Below are 23,439 nucleotides of genomic sequence, written 5' to 3'. Positions count from 1 at the left end.
TATGTGTGCAGGAACAAGTGTTGGTTTCGACCATTTCTTTTTCTATATATTAAAGAGAAGTGGGACAGGTGGCTTTGCAGCCTTAAAAAAATCTTCATTGATAAAAACACAAACCTTAGCTGTAACACACACACCTATGGTAGGCATTTATTTATTACTATTATCATAGTTATTTTGTCTGTGTCCCTGTAAAGAAATATGAAAAGCCTGTGTGGTTTTCACATTCCTTTTTGTTGACTACAACATTCAAACTAAAATGTAAATTAGTTTTTAGGGAGCACAAAATGTTCCAGCATGCAAAATGCTGGAAAAGACTTAACAACAAACAAATTAAATTCTACAATAACTGTAATATCTCTCAGGTAGAGGGTGAGGTATTTCAGAAAATCAAGCTGAGTATGCTGCAGCTATTATCCACTGCTAATACCTGCTACTCACTGAATTGGAGCAAGAAGCTATACTGCCCTCAAGTGGAAGAGAATGTAACTGTTCTGCCTGTCACAACGCTCCGCTCGCTCGGAGTACCAATCAGGTGAATTTGGCAGCAGTGGTTGAGAAACACTGCTCTATAGACACAGACCCTCTGCATTTATTTTACTCAAACTTTCCTATATATATATTTTTTTATATAATGTCATTTGTCATGATCTCACTTCTGCTGACCCATGCCTTTCATTTATGGCTTTAAAATAACAGCTATGAAGCAGTGATGTGTCATGTTAGCTGTTTGTTGCCTTTGTTCCTCTCTCCTTGTGTCTCTTTCCCTCCTGTGTTTGCTTGACTGGTGGGAGCTCTAAGATGCAACAAAGAGAGGAGGAAAGTAATTAAGGGTGTAAAATCTGAGAAGTGAAAAGAACGTGAATGTTTTGTTTCCTGCATTTGTTCATAGTTTACTGAAAAATGTACACTCTTCTTGGAAAATTTGAAAGTATCACAGGTCTGATCTGAGTGCCTGAAACATTTGCACAGTACAGCATGTATTTTGGACAAGTCTTTGCTTTTGAGTAAGTTTGTCGTCATTTCACACCAACTGATCTGTTGAGCTTTATGTTTTACTATAGACTGAGACGTTGCTGTGCATCGGCTCATATGCCGAACTTTGCTACTCCGTACTTCGTGCTCATTTTAATTATTTGTTCATTGCTGTCCAGTATCTCTATAAAGTAAACAGTTTGATGATGTTTTGATTCTTCTTTTATGCTTTTTAATATTTGTCTAATTTGTGACTGGCCATATCAGATAAAGATATGTTTGTGCTTAATCAAAATATTTACAAATGAGATTTAAATGTCTCTATAAGGCAATGGATTTTATTGACTGATCTACTGATTCTTATTTTTTTGTTAGCTAGACTATATTTCTCTAATGGACAGGTAAGGTAAAGGGAAATTACAGAAAAAAAGACAATATAACAAACCAGTGACCAGTAACCTCTTTTGGTTGGATGGTCAGTCAGTGTCCTACAATACTGTGCCAAAGTCTTGAACCACCCTTCATTTTTCAATATTTTGTTGATAAAATGGGAAGTAGGTGCAGCGATTTCTTGGAATTTGCAAACATGCATTGAAATATAGTCTATAAGGAAAAAACAGAGTTTGTACAGTTCTATCAAGCTTGAATACCTTTATTCTTCAACACAGCCTGAACTTCCTTAGGCAGCTTTCTTGTCATGTGTTTAAGTAGTCATCGGGAATATTTCCCCAGTATGAAGCTAAATCTGTTGCAAAATATTCTTGAAGGACATTCAAAGCTCTTCTTTGGATGTGAGGTAACTCTTCAGTTATATAGTTTTTTTGTCCTCAACTTGTCCAGTTTGAACACTTTTTTAAGAACACAATGCACAGCAGCTCTTTTAGAATCACGTTATTGTTCCAAAAAAAATACTGTATTATGTCTTTATTTTTGCCTTTTTTCCTAGATTCAACGAAAGAAACTGTGACAAATTATGTTTTGTAAAAAGCTGCCAGTGTCAAAGTGCCTGATAATACAATTTAAAGCTGTTTCTTGTTCTGTGAATACACAACACTGGTTGGTCTTCAATGCATGATTGATTCATAAGTCTGTGTTAACTAGCTTAATAAAAACAAACCAACAAACCTTGCAGTGAAGGTGATTTGCGTATTGAACTGAACATTTGACGCAAATCCAACTTTAAGTAGTCAAATGATTTTGGTCAATTCAAAATCATGTTTTGGTAAATCGAGTGAAAGTAAAATTCCCCAAGATAAGATTCATCTTGAAACCACCTCAGTTACAGTTGCTGACTATGTAAACATGCTGCATTAACATGCTGTTCAGTGTTTCATTATCCCGGTTTACTGCCCCCATTTTTTCTTGGTGTGCAAACCTGACTGACAGGCTCTCTTTTAGCATGCATTGTATACAGTGAAAGTAATACAGTGTGCATTCATCTGTTGAGCTCTTCCTCTGTTGAAAATGCAATTCGAGCTAGATGGAAGAGTACAACAAAAGAAGTCTCTGAGAACCACAGCACGGAAAATGAAAGCATGAGGCAGAGGCATGAGGCAAAGTGTGGGAACAAAGAAATTGCTTTCAGACGGATGAGGATGCAGGAATTCGGAAGTTTGAAATTTTTGTCAGGCATAAAAAAATAAATAAATATAACAATAATTCTTCCATTGTTATTTCCATCCAGCAAGGTGAGTTATGTGGATAAAATCTCTTAACACGACGAAACAATGAAACATATTTCTGAAGAGGGAAATAAAGGAAAGCATGATACCAGTCTGTGTAAGAGCAAACAGAAAAAAAAGAGAAAACAGCTTTCACATTTTCATCTGTGACATCTGTACAAATTGGTCCTCTTCATTCATTTAAATTCAGCATATCTGTTACAATAAAAATAAAATATACACTTTTAAAAATTGCAGAAAAACGTAACACAAAATGAAATCAGCAGGACGCTTTGACACTGTTCTTCCTTCCTGTTAATTACAACTTCTTTGCAGACTAATAAGAGGTTTATTCACCTGACACTAGTGCAGCTCCTAGAAGCAAAATATCAAGTATTTCACTCACAGCAAAGTACTCGATGGTTGTGGGTATGATCAGTGTTGGGGAGTAACGGAATATACGTACCGGCGTTACGTATTTAAAATACAAAATATGAGTAACTGTGTTCCGTTACAGTTCCCCTTTTAAAAGGTGGTATTCAGAATACAGTTACTTTGTTGAAATAAATGATTACACGGCGGCCTTTTCCTGTTTCATATGTTAGGCTGTCCCCTCTCTATTTTTGGTAATTCCACGCCAAAACAAAACACGCATTAAGAGGCTCTAATGCCTGTGTCTCAATCTCGTGGCCCATGTCAGCTCTACTTGTGGCCCGCATAATGACGTGACGAAATATTTTTAAAAATTATTATTCAAAAAATTATTTAATATGAAGGCAATAGGCAGAGTGTTACAGGCATAGACTTAAAGAATGTAGCCTCATGGGCAGTGTAGCCCAGTTGTAAGTGCTATTAGGACTCGACTGTACACTGTGTTCGTGCACATTGCACATTGTTCTTTGCAGTAGGAAGAGTTCAGTCTTTGTGAGCTGCATGGATGACATGCTGCACAGGCTTCCTTTTATGGGCGTCTAAGTTAATGTTGGGTGATTCACATTAGCAACCACTGCATTATTATTTTTAGCCTTCATTCATTATACTGCAGGCTGTGGCGGTTGAACAGGTTAGTTGTGCTGCGTTGTGCACCCTTTGCATCTCTTCTTGGTTGACATTGCTTGCCTTGAATCCAAAGAATCTCTGTTCTTATGTACCAGAAATTTGAATTTCGTTGCATAACTGTGTTTTAATGTAGTGTCACTTGTCCAAACTATTTCAGAGCCTACGAAGCAAGTTCAATTTAGCCTGGATAACTTTATGTGATCTGGGGGCCTGTTCTTCGTACCTCGCTTACTACATCCAAGATCAAATGACACATCCAAGATCAAATCATCGCGCTAACTTTGAGCTCGCTAATCCGGTTCTCCGAACACACCTGTTGTTGACGATTAGTATAGCTGGATGAAGTAATCTGAGATCACTGGGTGGCTGAAAAGGGGCTACGCATCGATAGTAGAAACATTGATCGGCAACCCTGTGATTGGTTGGCGAAGATGTCGAAGGAGCGCGCTCAGTATTTCACGGCAGCAGAGCAAGAACTCTTGATTGAGGGATATCAGGAGTTTCAGAGTTTAATTAAAACGCAGGGGAACACTGCAAAGGCTGCAAAAGCAAGGAGAGAGGGCTGGCAGAAAGTTGCTGACAAATTAAACTCGTAAATAATTTATTAGATTATATTACATTATATCCTCTTTCACATTAGAGCCACAACAGGACCCACTAGAACATGGGAACAAGTAAAAGTGAAATATAAGAATATTCCACAGAATGGTAATATTTATCACTTATATTGCTTTTAGTCTCTTGAAAAGAGACCCTGAAATAATCTGTTTGTTTGTTTATAACAGCAACCAAGAAAAGGGCAGAGCAAATAAAGACAGGTGGTGGTCCTGCACCCCCTTGTCACACCCCGGCAGAGGAGCTGGCCCTAGGGTTGAATGCCACCAGACCCATTGTTGAGGGCATCCCTGGGGGAAGCTCTTCCTTAGACCAGCAGCCGGGGTGCAGTAGCAGCACCTTCATAACTGGTGCTATTTATACAATGTAAAATATTTGGTTGTTGCCTTAATTAAAATGCTTTTTGTACTGTGACATTTATTGACATTGTGGGGTTTTTTTGTGTAGTTTTACATAACACTCCATCACTTTTACCTGTTCCCATGCAAGGGGTGACTGAAGCATGCACAGTAAGTTGGGAGATATATATATATCTATATATCTATAGAGAGAGAGAGAGAGAGAGAGAGAGAAAGAAAGTAAGTAAATAATACCCTCACGGGAGAATCGATATCTCTCTATGAGCACACCGTCGCGCTGAGCTAAAGGATCCTGTTAATCCCGCAATATACGCTAAATTCTGTAAACTCTCCTTATCAATCTTGCACCTTCCTTGCTCGCGTACAAACGGACAGGACATGGCTGCGACAGACTTCCCAAATCCACCTTCGCTTTTATAGTCGTGGTCTCATCTTGATTACACGTAGTAATTTACTATTACTACTCTAAAATATGAATTACATCTGACATGATCTACTACATGTAATAGAATGATTAATAGTACATTTCCCTTTTTTTCGGAAATGACCTGTATGTATCTGTATGAAATCAATAAAAGAATCAAATGCTGCATTATCTTTAGTTACATTGATAATATTTATTTATGGTAAAACAGTGGCGAAATATCGCTCTTGCTTTCATATAACTGCAGCGGACATACCTGAGTGGCCGCGATCTAATCCTGTTTACATAAAGTAAACCTGCTCCCGAGCAGGTTTACGCTTACGGATCTGTTGCTATGACAGCAAGTCCCAGATGAGCTTCGAAGAACCGAACGATCCAAGATCACGCGAAATCGTCAACATTCAAATCCGGCTAACTTACTTAGCGAGGTACGAAGAACAGGCCCCTGGATTCACCTAACCTAACATGGGCAATAAGGATCATTTTACACTGAATGCTAAAACGAGGGTAGTGCAGTGGTTGATACTGCAGGTCCTGGATTTGAATCTAGTCTGCGTGGCGTTTGCATGCTCTCTCTGGGTACTCTGGCTTCTTCTGGTGGTCCAAAGACATGCATGGGGTTAGATTAACTGTTGATTCTAAATTTCCTGTAGATGTGAATAGATGTCTGCCTTTATGTATCAGCCCTATGACAGATTGGTGACTCATCCAGGGTGTGCCCTGTCACAGCTGGGCTTCTGTGACTCTGGATTGAATAAGTGGAAAAAAATGGATGGATAGAAGATAAAGCTACAATATTAGAAAATATGAAGAGGTTAATTATACAACACAGACTGAAAGCAACACAGTTGCTACAGACAAATCACCAGTTTGTGAGTGTGTGAGAGGAAAAAGCACTGTATGAATGTGTGAGCTCTTTAAGACTGGATAAGATCTGCTTCATGAATAAAGTCTTGTTTATGTGAAGCAAGGAAAGAAAGCCAAAAAAGAGAGAATAAGATATCTGATTGATTATTACTGAATATTTCATAAATGTTTTAAAGATTGTTTTAGTTTTTATTCTTTCACGTCCTACCTCAGTCTGAGAGCAAGTACAGAAAAACAGAATTCAAATGTAAACTAGACTTATTTGATGAAAGTACAAATATAAATTGTAATAAAATATAGAACAATAAGATTATAAAATTGTCTGCAACAAAAAAAAAATCTTTCTGACATTAGACGCTACTGAGAAATGTCTTGAGGCTATTGTAAGACTCTCTCACTTTTCACACAAAAGTTTGAAGGATCTTTCAGGAATAGTGACACTATTTTCCAGAGAACTGATTGTTCATTAGATGGTGATTTCATACCTGATGATCGGTAATCCAGAATGCGTTACCATAGTGAAATACACAGGCATTAAATCAACTACCTAAACCCAGGGTTAACCTTGAAGTTGCCTGAAAAGACAAAATCCCGCTTCTTGCACAGGCCTCTGCTAGAGGTGGACACTCCAAATATCCATAGTATTAAGAGACCAATGCTGGATCGATAGTTCAGTATGTTATCCGTTGAGTTTTGTTAAATACATAAATAAATAAATAAATAAATATTATTATTACTGAATGAAGGAATACTGGCCCCATATTTACTTGGTATTGGATCGACACTAACATTTGCAGTATCGCACAGCTCCAGCCTGTAAACTTCAGTCTTCAGTCCTTGCAAAACGTCTTCTCGAGTTGTGACTGTACTGTCGGGCGCATGCGCTGTACCTCACTGACTAAACCTCAGCGTGTACTTTCAAGTACAAGTACACTTTTAACTGGAAGCAGTTTCACCCCCTTTGCCTAAAACTCCTAACAGGGGTTACCATTGCTCCTGGACAAAGTAAGTGACGAAGTGGTTTTTCTCTGGAATTGTTCCATTCGGCTTCCGTACAGTGACGTTCGAGAACGCGGAAGTTCACGTGGGGCGTGCCGATTTGTAAATAAAAAGCGATGCTTCACACAGAAGGCTTGCCGTCACAGAAAGACTCCTGATCGCTTGAAGACCTCGACAAAAGTCCGCGTTGGTAAGTGACAGGATGTGCACTGTGGGACGCATTGTTATTATCTGGTGTACAGATGGTTAGTGTTACTTGAATGCGGCACAATAATTTTCAGATGACGTCAACCAGATATGTGGAAAAAAAAAGTTTTATAGTCGCTCAGATTATGCAGTCCCTGTACTGAATTTAAATTATGATTAAAGAACTTTAATCATAGTAACGATTGATGATAGCAATATGAGATTTCTTCCCTCATGTGCACTCAAAAAAAAAGGTGATGTTTATATGTGACTGACAAATGTGGAAGTTGAACTGTTGCTTGGTGTATTTGAAGTCTGCAGGTAAATCTGCAGACAAACCACCAAAGATGCACGTCATTCTAATTCCTGAAACACAATAATCACCTTTTTTTTCTTTTCTGTTGTTGTTGTGTTTTGTATTTTGGAGGATAGGGGGAGGGGGGTAGGTAAAGTGAACCTTAATTCACTTAATTAATCCTACTTTGCCGCAATAATTAACCTTTGCCCTCTCTTTTTTTATACCAGAAACCATGGCATCTGCAACCCCTCTGTCCAAGGCAAACAGTGCCTTCTCTCTGTCTTTGCTCAAAGAGCTGAGCAATAAAGACAAGACGGGAAACATCTTTTTCTCCCCGTTCAGCATTTCTTCAGCCCTGGCTATGGTGATGCTGGGGGCCAGTGGCAACACAGCCACACAGATGTCAGAGGTACAGTCGTGCAGCTGCCTTTGTTAAAGATTGTATGCAGCTTGTTGAAGCTGGTTCAGTTCTACCCTATGAAGCTTGTTAGCTTACATTTTGTGATGTGTTTCATTGCTTTTCTACTTTACGTATTTGTAGATTTCCCTCCAAACACCGTTAAAATCCATGGCTTCTGAAATGACCCCTTTCATTTACTTAAAGAGCTCTGAGAGGAAGTTTCAAGCAACGCTGAACATTGAAGCTCCATGACGATAGGGCGTCGAATTTGATCTTTTGAAAGCCCCCAAGCTACAGTGTGACTCACCAAGCTCTGACTTTCAGTGTCAGGAAAAATGACAAAGATCTGTACTGTTCAGCTTTTATGAGGGTCAGCCCTGTGCTGTGTTACTCGGGGAACAGGATCCATAAAATGGAAGTGTAAGGGCAATAAAGCTTCAGGTAATCCGTACGGGTTATCAGTTCCCTTTGTGCAGCGGGCATGCCCATTTGTCTGGCTGCCTGGGTTTCATAAGCAGGCACTTGTCAAAGCTGAGGCACTAAATGGAAACGGCTGGAAGAATATTTGACGCAGTCTATAAAGAAGTAATACACTACCCTAATTAAGACATATCAGGCACTGAAGCACATTTGTGGAAACACAGAATGCATTTAAACTTGCATTGTTTATAGAAATTAGAGCTATGCTTTTAGCACCTTATGGAGAAGAAGGCTCACGCTGTGGAGCATGCCCTGCATTTCAAAGGTCTTTAGACAAGAGATTGACAATCAGTGTATTGTTAGAGTAAAAATCAAATAAGAGCTACCGAGGGATTTTAAAGAGGCCTTATATTCAGCAGGGGTAGCTGGTATGTAGGTGGAAGTTGACATTCAATAAGAAGATTGTGACAAAAGGATTCCTGAAGTGAAGCCACACCCAGCTAAGTCAAGCTGGTGGGTGTGGGTGTGTGGGAGAGAGAGGGCCTCCACGTGTATCCAGTATTTGAAATGATAATGCTCTGAAAGATAATGGATTTATTAGAGAGTACCTTGAACGAAAAGTTTGAAGAAATTCCTTGAAAACGATCACGGCAGTTGACGTAGAAAAGCAAGATTAATCCAAGCTGTCTCTTTTCTTCTCTTTATGCCTTCGGTTGCAATAGTTTTAGAATATTACCTGGTTGTTTGACAGGATCAGAGAGAAGATAGTTAAATAAAATAAAATGGTTCACTGTTCAAATCAAAGAGGTCTGGGCCAATGTGCATGCATGTTGCCTGGGTTCATTCAAAAAGGCTGTGTAGCTGTAGGCAAACAGCTTCTTTTCACACAGATGTGGCTTCTGCTCCTGAGCTGCAGGGAAGGAGCTAGAAGATAACTATCAAAGCTAATAAGAGTAGTAATTAAGATTTGATGCATAGTTAAACTTTCTGTTGGATGTATTTAACAAAAAAAAAAGGGGGGGGGTAATGCAAGTTTACCTTGAAAATTGATTCAGCTTGTGTCAGAGGTTCAAGTGGAAAAACAAAGTGCAATCACATTCTTCATTTTGTGAGTAAGTGTCAGTTACTGTACGATTGTTGGGCAACGTTTGCTTGACAGATATTGCAAACACACAGGAGCACTGACGTTTCCTGAATTTGTACAAACTTGTCATTTATCTCCTCAACAAACAACATTAGTGCAATAATTCAGTCCTGTTTAGCAATGCACGTACGTGGGCGTGATTACTCAATCAGGGTGTAGCTAGAGACCACCCACAATTCTGAATCTATGAAATAAAATATATTTTTGCCTCATAAGTACTGGAATATCTTGGATAGGCTCCAGTCACCGCACCCCTGCAACCCTGTATTGGAAGAGAATGGATGAATGGAAGTATTTAAATAAGTTTAGATTATGACTGAATAAGCCACAACATTAAAACCAAGCCAAAACACTTCCATATCATTGACACACGAACTCCATAAGACCGCTGAAGGTTTCCTGTACTAGGTGGGAGTCTTCAAAGAAGCATCCACATAAATGTCAGGATACGAGATCTCCCAGCAGAACTTAAAGAACCAATTAAAAGCCATCCACATGATGGTGAAACTGCACAGGCCAGACTGTGAGGCACTCGTGACTCTTTCACTCATTCAGTGGTTATCTTTACTGGACCTCTTTTGGTAGGTTATTGAACTATCGTAATTCTGTAAGAACATCAGGACAGAACTATTTCTTAAGCCAAGTCACACCCAGTGAAGTCATGCTGGTGGGTGTGGGTTTATGGGAGGGAAAGGACCTCCACCTGTATCCAGTCATTTGTAGTGATAACACTCTGAAACATAATGGATTTATTAGAGATTACGTGGAACAAAAAGTTTGAAGAATTTCCTCGAAGATTATCATGACTGATTATCATGACTATGATGACAGTTGATGTATCGGACATTAATCTGTGTAGCTTATGCCGCCTGCTTTGCTTCATCCAACACTGTTGCCTGACATTTCTTTCCTCTTGATAGATGTTATTGTATCGAGATAATCTTGTCAGTGGTTTTAAGGTTGTGGCTTATGTATAGATACAGAGTGTCCTGTTTCACAGTCTCACTCACGGGTTCCCAGTCTACTCTGTCTGTTAAATCGGTATTTATTCAAATCATTTCCATAATAAATACATATTTGAGAAACTTTAACATTTTGACCTCTGGTCATTGGCTGACTAGTTTTCAAAGTCTCTCATTTAATGTAATATATGCATATTCCTAATTTTATAAACAAGTTGCATTTTTTTCACTTTTGTTAGTTTGCACAGCAGCTAACTACAGTCAGCCTTTCCAGAGCAGAGGCACTTCCCGAGCTATAAGCGCCCATGGTTAGGATTCATTGGTTCAAAACATGTAGCCAAATAACTTAAATTGGATTTAATTGCTGGTGAGAAACAAATCCATAATCAGTTCTGTCATACCTTTACAGAATGACGAGATACATGTTTAAATAATGATGCACCCCACAAAGTCACGCAGTAAATCCACTGCTGTCAAAAAGGACTTATGTTAATAATCCAGATCTAACAGTTGTTGTTTTTTGGCTTACATTATCTCTCTGCCAGTCAGTACAAGTAAGTTTAAAAGAGCAACTTACTATAAATGATGTTTTCCCAAGCACAGTTTTATACACTGCTGTGCTAAGTATAACCAGATAAGACTGTTGGGTGTAGTTACTCTGTATCAGCTTGGCTCAGATGTACCATCACAGAAAGATGTGCCCGTGGGAGACGAGACTGTAAGGACAGTTGGCTGCCTGTCACCTTATATGAAGACTGTTTATTTTGCTGATTTAATTTTAAGTAAGAGTTTAAAACATTTCATTTTGAATTATAGTTATTAAAATTATAATGCTTTGGTTCTGGGTAAAATGTTTTGGTTCTCCAAAAATTCCTCTGTATAGGAAATATTCTTTATGCTTAAAGCAAATGAATGCAGGGAAGTTCTGGTCATACTGTTTATAATTGTTTCTATTGTTTGTGTGGTTTTCTTTTTTTGGTTTTTTTTTTACAGAGGGGTTTGCCACAACTGTGTAAAAGTGTTTCACTGAACATTATTAGCGACTCATTAGAAGATTTGTTATTAAGGTATCAGACTGAAGTCTACAACTCGGCCCACACATCAGTTTAAGGAGAAGCTAATAAATGACTGTTTAAAAAAAAAAAAAATGGAAACAAACGTTGAACGTAACAATGAGCACTTGGAATCGCACTTCTAGGTTCTCTGCTTCACCAAGGCAGAGAAGCCTAAGCGCGCACCGGCGGGACAGATGCACATGCAACAGCAGGTCCAGTCTGGGCTGCCGAATCTGAGGAAGGTGGTAACAAAGCAGCAATACAGGAATTACACACTAACAAAAGGGGAAATATTACTAACAGCTGATCTAACCGTGCCGTGTGGTGAGGGGATCGGTGGAAACAAAGATATCAGAGCTTCACAGAGCATTTCACATCTGTGTTTGTGCTCAGTTTTTGCTTTGCTGATGTCCTTTATGCTGCTGTCTTGAACTGTGTCAGGTAAAAGCAGCAGTGTAAGGGTATATCTGTTTACTAAAGGTTTAGTGTGTTTGTGGTGAGTCCAACAGCTTCACACCCCACAGTATTACATAATGCATATGCATATAGACGTGTCCTTTCATGACCTCTTTCTGTGTGTGTTTTATCTCTTATTAGCAGATGCTTCCTTCAGAGTTTGAACCTATGACAGCGTATCATTTCCTGGTTGTGTAATTCCAGAGAAAAGAGAAAACTCTGTTAACAAATTGAGCACACAACATTACAGCTGTCTGACTTTAGCTTTGGATGTGCACCATGTAAAAACACACTCTGCTTCATTCTTATTAAACAGTTGGACTTGAAGATGACCGCATAAATATTAACACGGTGGTGGGATGGTGTGGGTCTTTGTGCTGTTAAATGCTTTGTGGAAAGGAATCTCTAATCTTGGGTCATGGCTTCTCTGAATTCAGTGTTAAAGGTGGCAACAGTTGGTGGATCAATAATGATGCATTTACACTGGATAAGGACCTGTTATGCTCATTTCCAGTTTCATAGTTTTATTCTGATTTCTACTTTCTTCAGTAGCATAATAGGTCCACTTAAAGTACTGATGTCCAAAAGCTGCCAGATTTGAGATGTCTTTAGTTTGAAATTGGAAAAATTGAAAATTAGATTATTTAATCAGATTTTCTTTTAGTCAACTGGTGGTTAGCCCACCTTTTTATATGTATCACAAACCATCAAAGCCACTAATGCCGATCTAAAATCTCACTTAGTTTTGTCTCATCACCCTTAAATGGAGACAGACCAGTCTGTGTTTGCAGACTGGTGCGTGTATTGACCTGTGCTTTTTTTTTGTTTTTTTGTTTTGTTTTGTTTTTTTGAACAGTTGTCTGCTTTGTTCACAGTGCCTGAAAACGAAGGATTGTCAGGATGATGTCCACAGCAGCTTTGCCCAGTTGCTGAGTGTGCTCAACAAGTCAGATGCTCCGTATTCTCTCAGCGTTGCCAACAGATTGTATGGGGAGCAGTCCTACCAGTTTGTTGAGGTGTGTCTCTCTCTCTGTGTGTGGCTTGTTTTTTTTTTTTTCCTAAAGAATGAGAGGAATCATGAAGCTGTGGAGGAAGGAATGAGGTAGTTGATAAGGTAGTAAAATTCCACTAAGCTAATAGGTTATTTTTGTTTGGGTGTTCACAATTTGTGTGTCATTAACTGATTTCAGGATTTCTTGGGAAAAACCAAGAAGCATTACAATGCTGAGCTGGAGGCCGTGGACTTCATTAAAAGCTACGATGCTGCCAGGCTCAACATCAACAGCTGGGTGGAGAAGACAACACAAGGTGGATAACACACTAAACATGTCCACCTTCCACTGATATGAAGTTAGAAGTTGTAATGTAAAGACTTTTATATTATTAGTGTGTTGGTTAGTAGTCCTGCAGAACTCTCAGGTCTTCTGTGAGATGTTAGTAGGGTATTTATTACCTACGTCTGTGTCGTTGCTTCACGCGTGTCAACGTATCCTTCAGGTAAAATCAAGGATTTGCTGGCTGAGGGTGTTTTGGACTCCATGACCAGGCTGGTGTTGGTCAATGCCATCTACTTTAAGGGCTTCTGGAACAAGCAGTTTAAGAAGGATCAAACACAAGATGCTCAGTTTCGAGTCAACAAGGTAATACAGCAGCTACATGAATACTGATTTTATTTATTATATATAATATATCCTGACATCCACTGCTGCTGTGATGGAGCTAAACCCCATCACAGCAGTGTTTGGTGTAAGTAAGGGTCTTTTTTTTTTTTTTTAATCACATGGTGTTCACAGTCATACATTCTTAGCGGCACCTCTCGTCCGATCAGATATTTCTGTTAGCTGTGATAAAACACAGTAAAAACACAGTAGACTTTGCTCAGAGTGATAAAAAAGTCATTATGCTTCGACCTGGCTGACAAAATCCTGGAACTGCATGAAGTGACGTTTAACCATCTTGTGACTTAAAGAGAGTAAATCTAACTCAAGAACAAGGCTAATATATATCTCAGCCTTTCAAGCTATTATTATTAACTTGCCAGCAAACAGTTGGAAATCTAGAAGAAGTGGGGTAGCAGTGGCAGTGGTTCGCTCTTCACCTGATGAATTAAAGTCACACTCTCACTGCTGTTTGTATTTCTCGAGTAGCTCAACAAGCCTTAAAGAAACAACAACTATTTTTAACATTATTTTTTTGCAAGCCAATGATTTAAAACTCCACTTTTTCTCCTCGAGCAGCTTTGCTACAAACTGCGGTTGCTCTGATACACTTCTATATACTTCTATATACACTCAACACCAATTTCAGGTTGAACTAATACACTCGTGACAATGTTTTTTATCTTTCAGAATGACACTAAGCCAGTCAAGATGATGTACCAGAAGTCTAAGTTCCCTTTGACCTTCATCCATGAAGTCAACTGTCAGGTAATTTGGCTACTGCAGTAAATCAGTCAGTATGGCCGGAAACCCATCACCTGTTAACTTGGCAGCATTTAAAATAGTTTGATTTGAGATTATGGTCATATATATATATACAACTGTTTCTGAAAATGCTGGGATGAAATTATTGTAAATAAAAACTTTACAAATAACTACAATGATTTTTAAATGAAAACAAACTACAACCCGTCGAATATTTTTACAGACATTTATGGCAGGTCTGAACTGCAGACAGAACTCTTTATTATGTAGCCATGCAGCTGCATGTGGTGTAAGAGTATCTTGCTTTAATAAGTAAGGACGTCCCCTATATGCAATCTTGTCTGGGTGGCAGCTCAAGCTGTTTCAAAACCTGTGTGGGTTCAGCATTAGTGGTTAAGTTACCCATGGTCATGTGGACTAATGCTCTCTGCATCATCATGGATGCTGGTTTGTGAACTGTGCACATACCGTTAACCGTTTTCCACTTCTCCTCAGTCCAGCTTAAATATGCTTGATTCCCAGGAAGGTAGAGAATAAACTTGGATTTGCAGAAATGCAGGAATGAACTTGATTTACTGCCAACGTTGGTCTGAAGTCTTCCAGAGCCTGTGAACAAAATCATGTCGGTTTTGTAACATAGTGCAATCTGACGAGCCAAAGATTGTTGCCAATATCAGTTTTTTTTGACCCTTGACTCTCGTGCACAGGGATTTTAGTGCCTTTTGAAAAATATTTAATGATGTTGTTTTTTTGTTTCCTTTTTTGTTTTTAACACTACACTGTTGCTAAGTAACCTTAATGGTCTAGAAGTTATTTTAGTGCTATGTTGCCCCTGTCCCAGCTTTCTGGATTTGCAAGTTATTGTATTACACGGCATTGTATGTTAGCATTTTTGGAAGCATGTTATAATAAACTAAGATGATTAAGTCTAACCGTTGCATAGCCACTATTATATATTCACGCTAATGTTTGAAACCTGTGCGACAGATCATCGAGCTGCCTTACAAAGGGAATGAGCTCAGCATGCTCGTCTTTCTGCCCCAAAATATCGAGGACGGTACAACGGGTCTGGAGAAGGTATAACAAGCACACTTGGAGTTGGATGATGAAACCTATGAAATACATAAACAGTGAATGATATATATATATATTTATTATTATTATTTTTTATTATCTTCAGCTGGAGAAGGAGCTGACCTTTGAGAAATTTGTGGAGTGGACTAATCCCAATATGATGGATGAAATTGAGGTCACGGTGGGCCTGCCACGATTCAAGCTGGAAGAGAATTACGACATGAAGGCTGTCCTGGTCAGCATGGGCATGGTGGATGCCTTCGACATGACAAAGAGTGACTTCTCTGGTATGATGTATTCTTGGAACTGTTACGACCCGTCTAATGCCACACAATAAAACGGGAGCCCAAAACATGAACTGACTGCTGCAGTTCTCTTAAATCAGCGTAATTTACATCACCCCCATATTCTACATAAATCAAATATGTTATTTTGCTTTGTTTTGTGACAGGCATGTCTCCTGCCAATGACCTGGTGCTGTCCAAAGTCGTGCACAAGGCTTTCGTGGAGGTCAACGAGGAGGGAACAGAGGCTGCCGCTGCCACTGCTGCTGTCATGATGCTGCGCTGCGCCAGGATTCCAGCCAGATTCATCGCCGACCACCCTTTCCTCTTCTTCATCAGGCACAACCCTTCCTCGAGCATCCTCTTTGCTGGCCGATACAGCTCCCCTGTGTGAGGGCGTCATCATTTAGAGTGGTGTTTCTCAGCTGGAGGGAGGTTACAACATGACTAGTGTAAAATCGAATTTGGTGTCGTTGCTGAGAGTGCCTGCTCAAGAGTTTCATTATGCTAATCACACCCTATGTTCCCGGCCTGTATATCAACAGCACCAGGATGAGGAATTAAAAATGACGGTGTGGAATTTTTATAAAAAAACTTCACCCCGTGTTTGTGTCACTTCTCTGAACATTGTCATCTTGCACTGTTTAACCTAATTTGATCTTTTGATTCATTTCGTGTCTGTAATGCATGTATGGCCCTATTTGCTGCAGTCATATACCCTGTTTTATCTATCTTGAAGACTAGATTGTTATCGTATGCCTTACACCCTAGGAAAACTTTTTTATTGTGCCTCTATTAACCTGCTGTACACCAGGTGCACCTTTTTTGGTTTAAAGAAAATGTGCTGTGCATTTTATCTGAAAAACATGCAATATCATACTTAGCTTAGCCAAAGAGAATAATTATAACAGTGTAGTACATTTTATATGGAATTATAATATGCATATAATAATTGGAGAATATATAAAAACTTACATGAATGCTTGAACTGGCATTGAGTCCAGGTCATTTTTATGTATCCCTTGACTTACATGTGGAATAAAGTGTGTGGTTTGCAACTGCTCCATGTTTAAAATGCCTTTTTACTCACATTTTCTTTTACCTGGTTCAGCCAAGTGTTATAGGATTTGGTTTCTAATGCTGTTTAACCATTTAATGTAGAACTTTTGGTATTACACTTGTCACTGTCAGTCTGTCTAACATCATATTAGTCCTTTCAAATGTTTTGGGGGGCATTTTGCCATTGTTTTGTTCCAGTAGGAAAAAGGGAGACTTAAAGCACTTTCTAATTGGCCATTGGATTACTTTACACTTCTGTTAAAAATAATAAATAATAAATAAAAAATAAACTATGTAACCAACTGAAACAACAAAAGTTGTATAGCCAAGCCTTGGACCGTTACTTTCAATCCTCTCACAAGTTGTTCATATTGTTTAAATGCAATATCATACTTAGCCAAAGAGAGTAATAATAACAGTGTGTTAATCCAGTGTAAAATTACTATCTTACACTGGATTGAAAAGTAAATAGCTTCCCATTTCAAGTAGCCGTACCACTCCAACACAGTAGGTGGTGCTATTGCATTACCTGTGCTCGCTGAAGCCCTGTGTGGAATTTATAAGAAGACAATTTTCCTAATGCTACTTCCGGATAACTTCCGTGTTGTCATATTTGAAATTTGGGCTTTCAAAAGGGAATAATACAAGCTAGTATTAATGTTTGATAAGTCCGTAAACTAAAGGGAAGGGATATGGACGTGGAGAAACGTTAAACATAGAAAAATAGCAAACGTAGCTTTCAGTCCTTCCTGCTAATCACTCCGTAGCTGGTGATGGAGAAGCTAATATCTAAAGTCACTGAAAAGCATATCCTTTTCACGGCTTCCTTCGTTATAAGACTGGCTTTGGTCGCTTATGGAGACTACCAGGACAGGACAATGGCGGTGAAGTACACTGACATTGACTACCATGTGTTCACAGATGCTGCGAGGTTCATTACTGAGGTAACAACTGTCTCAAAGCTGAATGTCCTGCTGATATAACATAGCCAATGAAAAATAGTGAGAAGCACCAGTTGTATAAGGGTGGTAACATTACTTAATACTGAGCTAAATAGAGAATTTATGAACTAGGATTTAACTTGAATTGAAGCTGTTAGGTCACCAAACCAAAGCTTAGTACTGTATGTTCTGTTCAAGGCAGGTTTATTTTTTATAGCGCCAAATCATAACAGGATTCACCCTAAAGGCGGCATAAAGCGCAGTTATTTGGGAGAAAACAAACAACCCCCCAAAACAAGCAGTTGGTGACTGTGGGAAGAAAAAACTCCCGTTTGACAGGAAGAAGCCTCCGACAGAACTAGGCTAGAGAGTAGCTCTATGGCACAAGGTTGGTGGAAAGAGAAAAGAAAAATATTATGAAACACACACACATCAAGGAGAATGACTTTTAAGTGAAGTTCAGACAGTGTTGGACTCTTGGATATTTAACACATGAAGTTAGTTAGAGTTGTAACAAAAAGGCCAATTTATGGGGTTATTGTTTAACTTTCCAGAGATGCATTTTATAGTGGTTTGGCGCTCACTCTGAAGGCACTGTGTGACTCACACCACTCACCTGTGATGCCACTCTGCTGCATGTGCTGCAGACTGTGCTGAGAGTGAAAAATAAAAAATAGGAAAAAAAATAATATTATGTTAGGATATTCTTTGTAGTGAGGTCCTTATTACATTTCTGTGTTAACAAAATAAGCAATGTTTATGATATGATATTTATTCTACCACTTTAAGAATGGTGTATGAAACTGTCAACAGAAGACATCATTTCTGTCAGGTGTTTGGATGAAATGGTTGTTTTTGCTGGTTATCATATATAACCGCTTTATTCAACCTAATATCACATTCATCATGTTCATGTGGGGAATTCCTTTTACAGGGCGAGTCCCCATACAACAGGTCAACCTACCGTTACACTCCTCTCCTGGCCTGGCTTCTCACCCCAAACATCTATCTTAACATGGTTTTTGGAAAGATCCTCTTCATTGTATGCGATGTGCTGTCAGGACTGCTCATCTACAAAGTCCTCTGCTTGCGAGGTCTAAGGGCTGAGGTTTGTGACTCTGGTACTCTTTCATTATGTCTCTTTTTTTTAAATTAGATGGGCTATGGGGGGTACTTTTGTTGATACAGAAAAAAATAAATTTTTGCTTGTTTATGTTCAGACTGCACGCTGTGTTTCTTCTTTGTGGCTTCTCAACCCGTTGCCCATGGGAGTGTCCAGCCGAGGGAATGCCGAGTCAATCCTGGCAGCTCTGGTGCTGGGGACTCTGCTCTGCATGGAAGGCAAGGGTGTGGGTTAAATATATCAGTATTAATTTGATCATGTGTTTTCACAGCTTCTGTGTTTATTTGCTCTTTTTGTGTTCTTCCAGCTCAGCGTCTGACATGGGCAGCGTTTCTGTATGGTTTATCAGTTCATATGAAGATCTACCCTGTTACGTATGCTCTGCCCATTGCCCTGACCCTTCGCACAGCTGAAATCAGGGTAGATGAATCCAAAAAGACTTCAAGATTTAAGAAGCTTGTCGGCTTTTTTGTCAGTTTCTTCAACCGAGATCTGCTCCTATTTGCAATGGTGGCTGGTGGAGTCTTCTTTACCCTCACAGCACTCTTCTATTACATGTGAGATGGACACCACAAATCGTTTTCATCACTTAGAAATGACTTATCTATTACTACAACTGATGCTATTGGAATTAGCATGATTTGTTAATATTCAGATGCCATAAAATTACTTTGAAGATGATTCACTGTTGTTTAGGAATGACTTTCAGTAATGTTAAGTACTGTTTTTGATTTGACTTAATGCTAGCCTCTCTTGTGACCCTTTATTTGAACCAACACTCTTACTCACACGTGTATCCTCTCCTATAAACGCAGGTATGGTTGGCAGTTTCTTTATGAGACCTATTTGTACCATCTGACCAGAAGAGACATCAGACACAACTTCTCTCCATACTTCTACATGCTCTACCTTACTGCAGGTATTTATCCATCCAACCATTCACGCCTGTATTGTGTAGCATGCGAAATGATGAAGGTGGACAGCAATAAAATGCTTGTTAAATCTAATTTATAGGTGTGTTGAGTTATTTTCCTCTGTCTTTTGTGTTATACTGAGCAAACGTACAGCGGGTAATACAGCTTTATTTATTTTTTTAAATGAGCCCATTTCTTTTGGCCTTGCAGAGAGTATGTGGAGCCAGTGGCTAGGCTTGGCAGCATTCCTGCCGCAGTTCGCCCTGCTGTTGGTAACGTCATGGATGTATTACAAAGACCTGGCCTTCTGCTGTTTCCTGCACACAGCCATTTTTGTTACCTTCAACAAAGTGTGCACTTCTCAGGTACATACCTAACATAATTTCACTTTGTTCCTCCTGTCCTAGACATAACACACACACTTTACAAGAAATTGAACAATGTTTCTTGTAATCCTTTCACAGTACTTCCTCTGGTACCTGTGCTTACTTCCTCTGGTCATCCCTAACCTGAGTCTGACAGTAAAACAAGGGTTGGGACTACTGCTCCTCTGGTTTGCTGGACAGGTAATTCAGTTAAGCACATTTAAAATTACAGTTAAATATGAATTCAGATATACATTTGTTAATGTAATCAGATTTCATACCATTGACTGAATCTATGGGCTCTCCATTTAAAATCCCAGACTAGTAGTTTAATATTCTAATTTTAGTGTTTTAAATTCTAATATTAGTTATTTGTAGCCAGAAGTGACCATATTTGTACAAGAGGGAGGAGGATTGTTACACTATTAGCTAACACCTTGGTTACCAAGGTGCATTCATGGAGTGTACAGGTGCATTGCACAGACACAGATACTTTCTGACGAGTGTTTAGAGACTAATAAAATACTAGAGTTTTACTCACCACTTAATGTCACTTACCACTTACTACAATCAACTACACAGCAAGACAAAATTTTGGTTTGCTACAGCTTGACAACTAGCCATGGAAATACAATTTTTAAGCCTCAGAACGGCTTGAGAGGATGAGCTTTGTACAAATTCACCCACCTGTAGTTTTCACAAAGGGTAAAACTGTCTACAAGGATTTTTTTGTGCCAGAATGAAACCAGAAAACAGGGAGTTTCTGCCTTAAACTTCTGCATTTTAATATGTAGCTCTATGAGGATTGACTAATGTTTAGAGTTAGCCTCAAGTGGTCATTAGAAGAACACTATCTTTTAGCACCTCCTAGTTGGCGGTGTTTTCAGAGCCCTGAAGTTTGTTTCTTGATTGTGATCTTGATCCTGCTGAGTTGAAAGTTATACGAGTGATAGGAAACATAGAACTGAAGTCATCTGGCAATGTTTTTTAAAATAAACTGTCATATTTTTCTCCACTAAACAGGGCATCTGGTTGGGCCCAGCCTACTTCCTGGAGTTTGAAGGCTACAACACCTTCTTATGGATCTGGCTAGCCGGATTGCTCTTCCAGGTCGTCAACTGCTTCATTCTGATCCAGATTGTAACTCATTACAATCCAACAAAAACTCCACTGAGACTGAAAGCTGAATAAAACCCAAATGTATTCAAAGTTGAAGAAATTTTCTCTTTGAAACTTCAAAGGATGCATGCACTGTGGATCCATGTAGACCAAGTTTTAATCTCCCCAGTCTTTAATTACTTTCTCTAATAATTTAAATCACTTTAGCAAAGAACACTATGTTTTCTGAGTGACAAAGGCTCAGGTGGATTTTCTGAGTTAAACCTGTGGATTACATGCTTGCCACTGCCGGTCAAAACACTTAAATCCACAGTGTGTGACGCGTAGCAGAAACTGACTGTTGCCCAGGTTTTTTTGAATGGTAACTTTGAAGTCTGCTCCACCTGTGGCCAAGTCATTTGTCAAAAGTTTGCTGATGGGGCAAAATACCTGCTGAAGATCAGAGATCACAAAGAGTTCTCCCCACAGTCTTAATAAACAGCTCTGGGTCAAAGTATTTAATACACCCTTCAGGGATTTTTTTTTTTTTTTTGGTGGCATTTTGACCTCGTGGTGACGGAAAGCACTTTCTAACTCCAGAGGGAGAAATAATCCAATTGTATGCTGCTAGGAATCGAGAAGCCTTCAGTCTGAGTGTCTCACTTTCATGTTGACATTATTGTTGGTACTTTCAGCACTTGAACTATGGATTAGGGTGCACCAAGGAGATTTAACGTTACAAAATCCAGCAAAATCTGGCCTAAATTGTGTCGTGTTTTTATGTCCTGACCGGTGTAAATTAAGGCTGGCCTGCACATTAATCTGATAGGTAGGAGATAGTTTCTTGGTTTGAGGGAGAATATTTTAAATAGTTCTACTGTTAGAGACAGTAAACAAACCCACTGTTGTCTGTCTATTTTTTACAGTTTCAGAAAAGAATAAAATCAAATAAGTACTTCCTTGAGAATGCCATTGTGTTATTTAAAATCCATGGTTACATCTTGGAGCTAATGATTTCATCTGTGTTTATTGTTAACACTGGAAGAAAACAGACAAGCACAGTATTTACAGTCTAGGCCACTAACGCATAATCTTCAAGGCAGCTGTTTGACTTGCAGCTTCTTTGGCTGCAGTTTGCAGCTGTGACCAGTAGGCAGGAGCATTTGCAAGCAGAAGGGACAGCTTGAGCGTATATCCTCATGTAACCCTCGCAGATTAATCAGTCAACTGGAGCATGAACACAACCTAAAACAAACAGAGCTGGCACTGGCTCCATAATCTCACTGTACTCTCCCTCTAATCTCACATGGAAATTATTAGAGCATTCACTTTAGCCCTGTTGGTTCTGAGCGTGTCTGTTGATCCTGGGACTGATAGTGGAAGTGCATAATAATTATAAAATACTGGATTTGCATTATGAATGCTTGAGATACACAGCAGGTAGGGTCAAATCGGTGGCTTTCCTTAGACATTTGCACATTGCTTTGCTTTTCTGTACGAGTATAATGTCTTGGTTGTGTGTTGCATATGTGTGTGTGTGTGTGTGTGTGTGAGTCATGGTCAGCTGCAGCCTGCATATCTAGTTTATGAATCACCAGGATGCACCCAGTAACCTTTCAACTGGCTAGTTGCCCCCCAGGCACATGCATAAACCATCTTATTTTAACACTGATGGCCACATTCAGGGGTTTATTTGCAAATTCTTAGGATTGAAAATTAATATGAATATGTTTTTCCCCTATATTACCATCTCATTTTTTTGTGGCAGCCAATCCAAATTACAGCTACTTGTGCCCTTAAGAGTTTCGTCATACCATCATAGTTGGTGAACTATGGATGCAAACTAAAACCAGTTCAGATGAACCTGATGTGTCTGGTGAGTGGAGGGTAACAGCACTCTGTAGGCACAACAGTCTAAAAAGGGTGGAAAGCACTGTTCTGTTGCTGGAGCGCTGATGTGGACAAATAAAGAAAACGAGGCACTGCGTTCACTGTATATTTGTTAATTGTACTCAGGAAGCAAGAAGTGGGAAGGTCGAGGGGGGTTATGGGTTGCGTGACTATGTTCCATATGCTAATGTGTATATGTGTGTTTAATGAAGTGTATGCATGTGTATGCAGATGCCTGTTTGTTCCAGACCCTGAAGAATTCTCCTCATTGTCACTGGGGGGGATGTGTGCGTGTATTTGTTCATCTGCCTTTATCTCTGTGTGTTTTTTAAATGTTATGAGAAAGATGGAGCAAGAGAGGGAGTGACCAGTTAGGCCAAATGCTGTGTGG

The 23,439-nt window shown here is 39.2% G+C and overlaps 2 protein-coding genes across 5 annotated transcripts; both read left to right on the top strand.

Moving 5' to 3' along the window:
• The first annotated feature begins 6,990 nt into the window (after positions 1 to 6,990).
• On the top strand, positions 6,991 to 16,720 carry LOC100695799 (leukocyte elastase inhibitor). 2 transcript variants are annotated; one of them, XM_005466000.2, is made up of 10 exons: positions 6,991 to 7,146; positions 7,668 to 7,849; positions 11,565 to 11,663; positions 12,753 to 12,893; positions 13,068 to 13,185; positions 13,375 to 13,517; positions 14,226 to 14,303; positions 15,288 to 15,377; positions 15,481 to 15,661; positions 15,826 to 16,720. In XM_005466000.2, the coding sequence occupies exons 2-10, from the start codon at positions 7,673 to 7,675 to the stop codon at positions 16,050 to 16,052; spliced, it is 1,254 nt and encodes a 417-aa protein (XP_005466057.1). In that variant the 5' UTR covers positions 6,991 to 7,146; positions 7,668 to 7,672; the 3' UTR covers positions 16,053 to 16,720. The 2 variants fall into 2 exon arrangements, with proteins under 2 accessions (XP_005466057.1, XP_003460144.1); XM_003460096.5 differs by lacking the exon at positions 11,565 to 11,663.
• Positions 16,721 to 17,174: 454 nt separating this feature from the next.
• pigm (phosphatidylinositol glycan anchor biosynthesis, class M) lies at positions 17,175 to 23,145 on the top strand. 3 transcript variants are annotated; one of them, XM_003460100.4, is made up of 8 exons: positions 17,175 to 17,661; positions 18,593 to 18,766; positions 18,879 to 18,999; positions 19,089 to 19,338; positions 19,597 to 19,700; positions 19,906 to 20,060; positions 20,160 to 20,261; positions 21,084 to 23,145. In XM_003460100.4, exons 1-8 carry the CDS (start codon positions 17,491 to 17,493, stop codon positions 21,249 to 21,251), a joined length of 1,245 nt encoding a protein of 414 aa, XP_003460148.1. In that variant the 5' UTR covers positions 17,175 to 17,490; the 3' UTR covers positions 21,252 to 23,145. The 3 variants fall into 3 exon arrangements, with proteins under 3 accessions (XP_003460148.1, XP_005466058.1, XP_005466059.1); XM_005466001.3 differs by having other exon boundaries at positions 18,879 to 19,005; XM_005466002.4 differs by lacking the exon at positions 17,175 to 17,661 and adding an exon at positions 17,756 to 18,046 and having other exon boundaries at positions 18,879 to 19,005.
• Positions 23,146 to 23,439: the final 294 nt, after the last annotated feature.

Source organism: Oreochromis niloticus, linkage group LG9, assembly GCF_001858045.2.
Source record: "Oreochromis niloticus isolate F11D_XX linkage group LG9, O_niloticus_UMD_NMBU, whole genome shotgun sequence".
NCBI classification, from domain to species: Eukaryota; Metazoa; Chordata; class Actinopteri; order Cichliformes; family Cichlidae; genus Oreochromis; species Oreochromis niloticus.
This window is presented reverse-complemented; position numbering and strand designations above follow the sequence as displayed.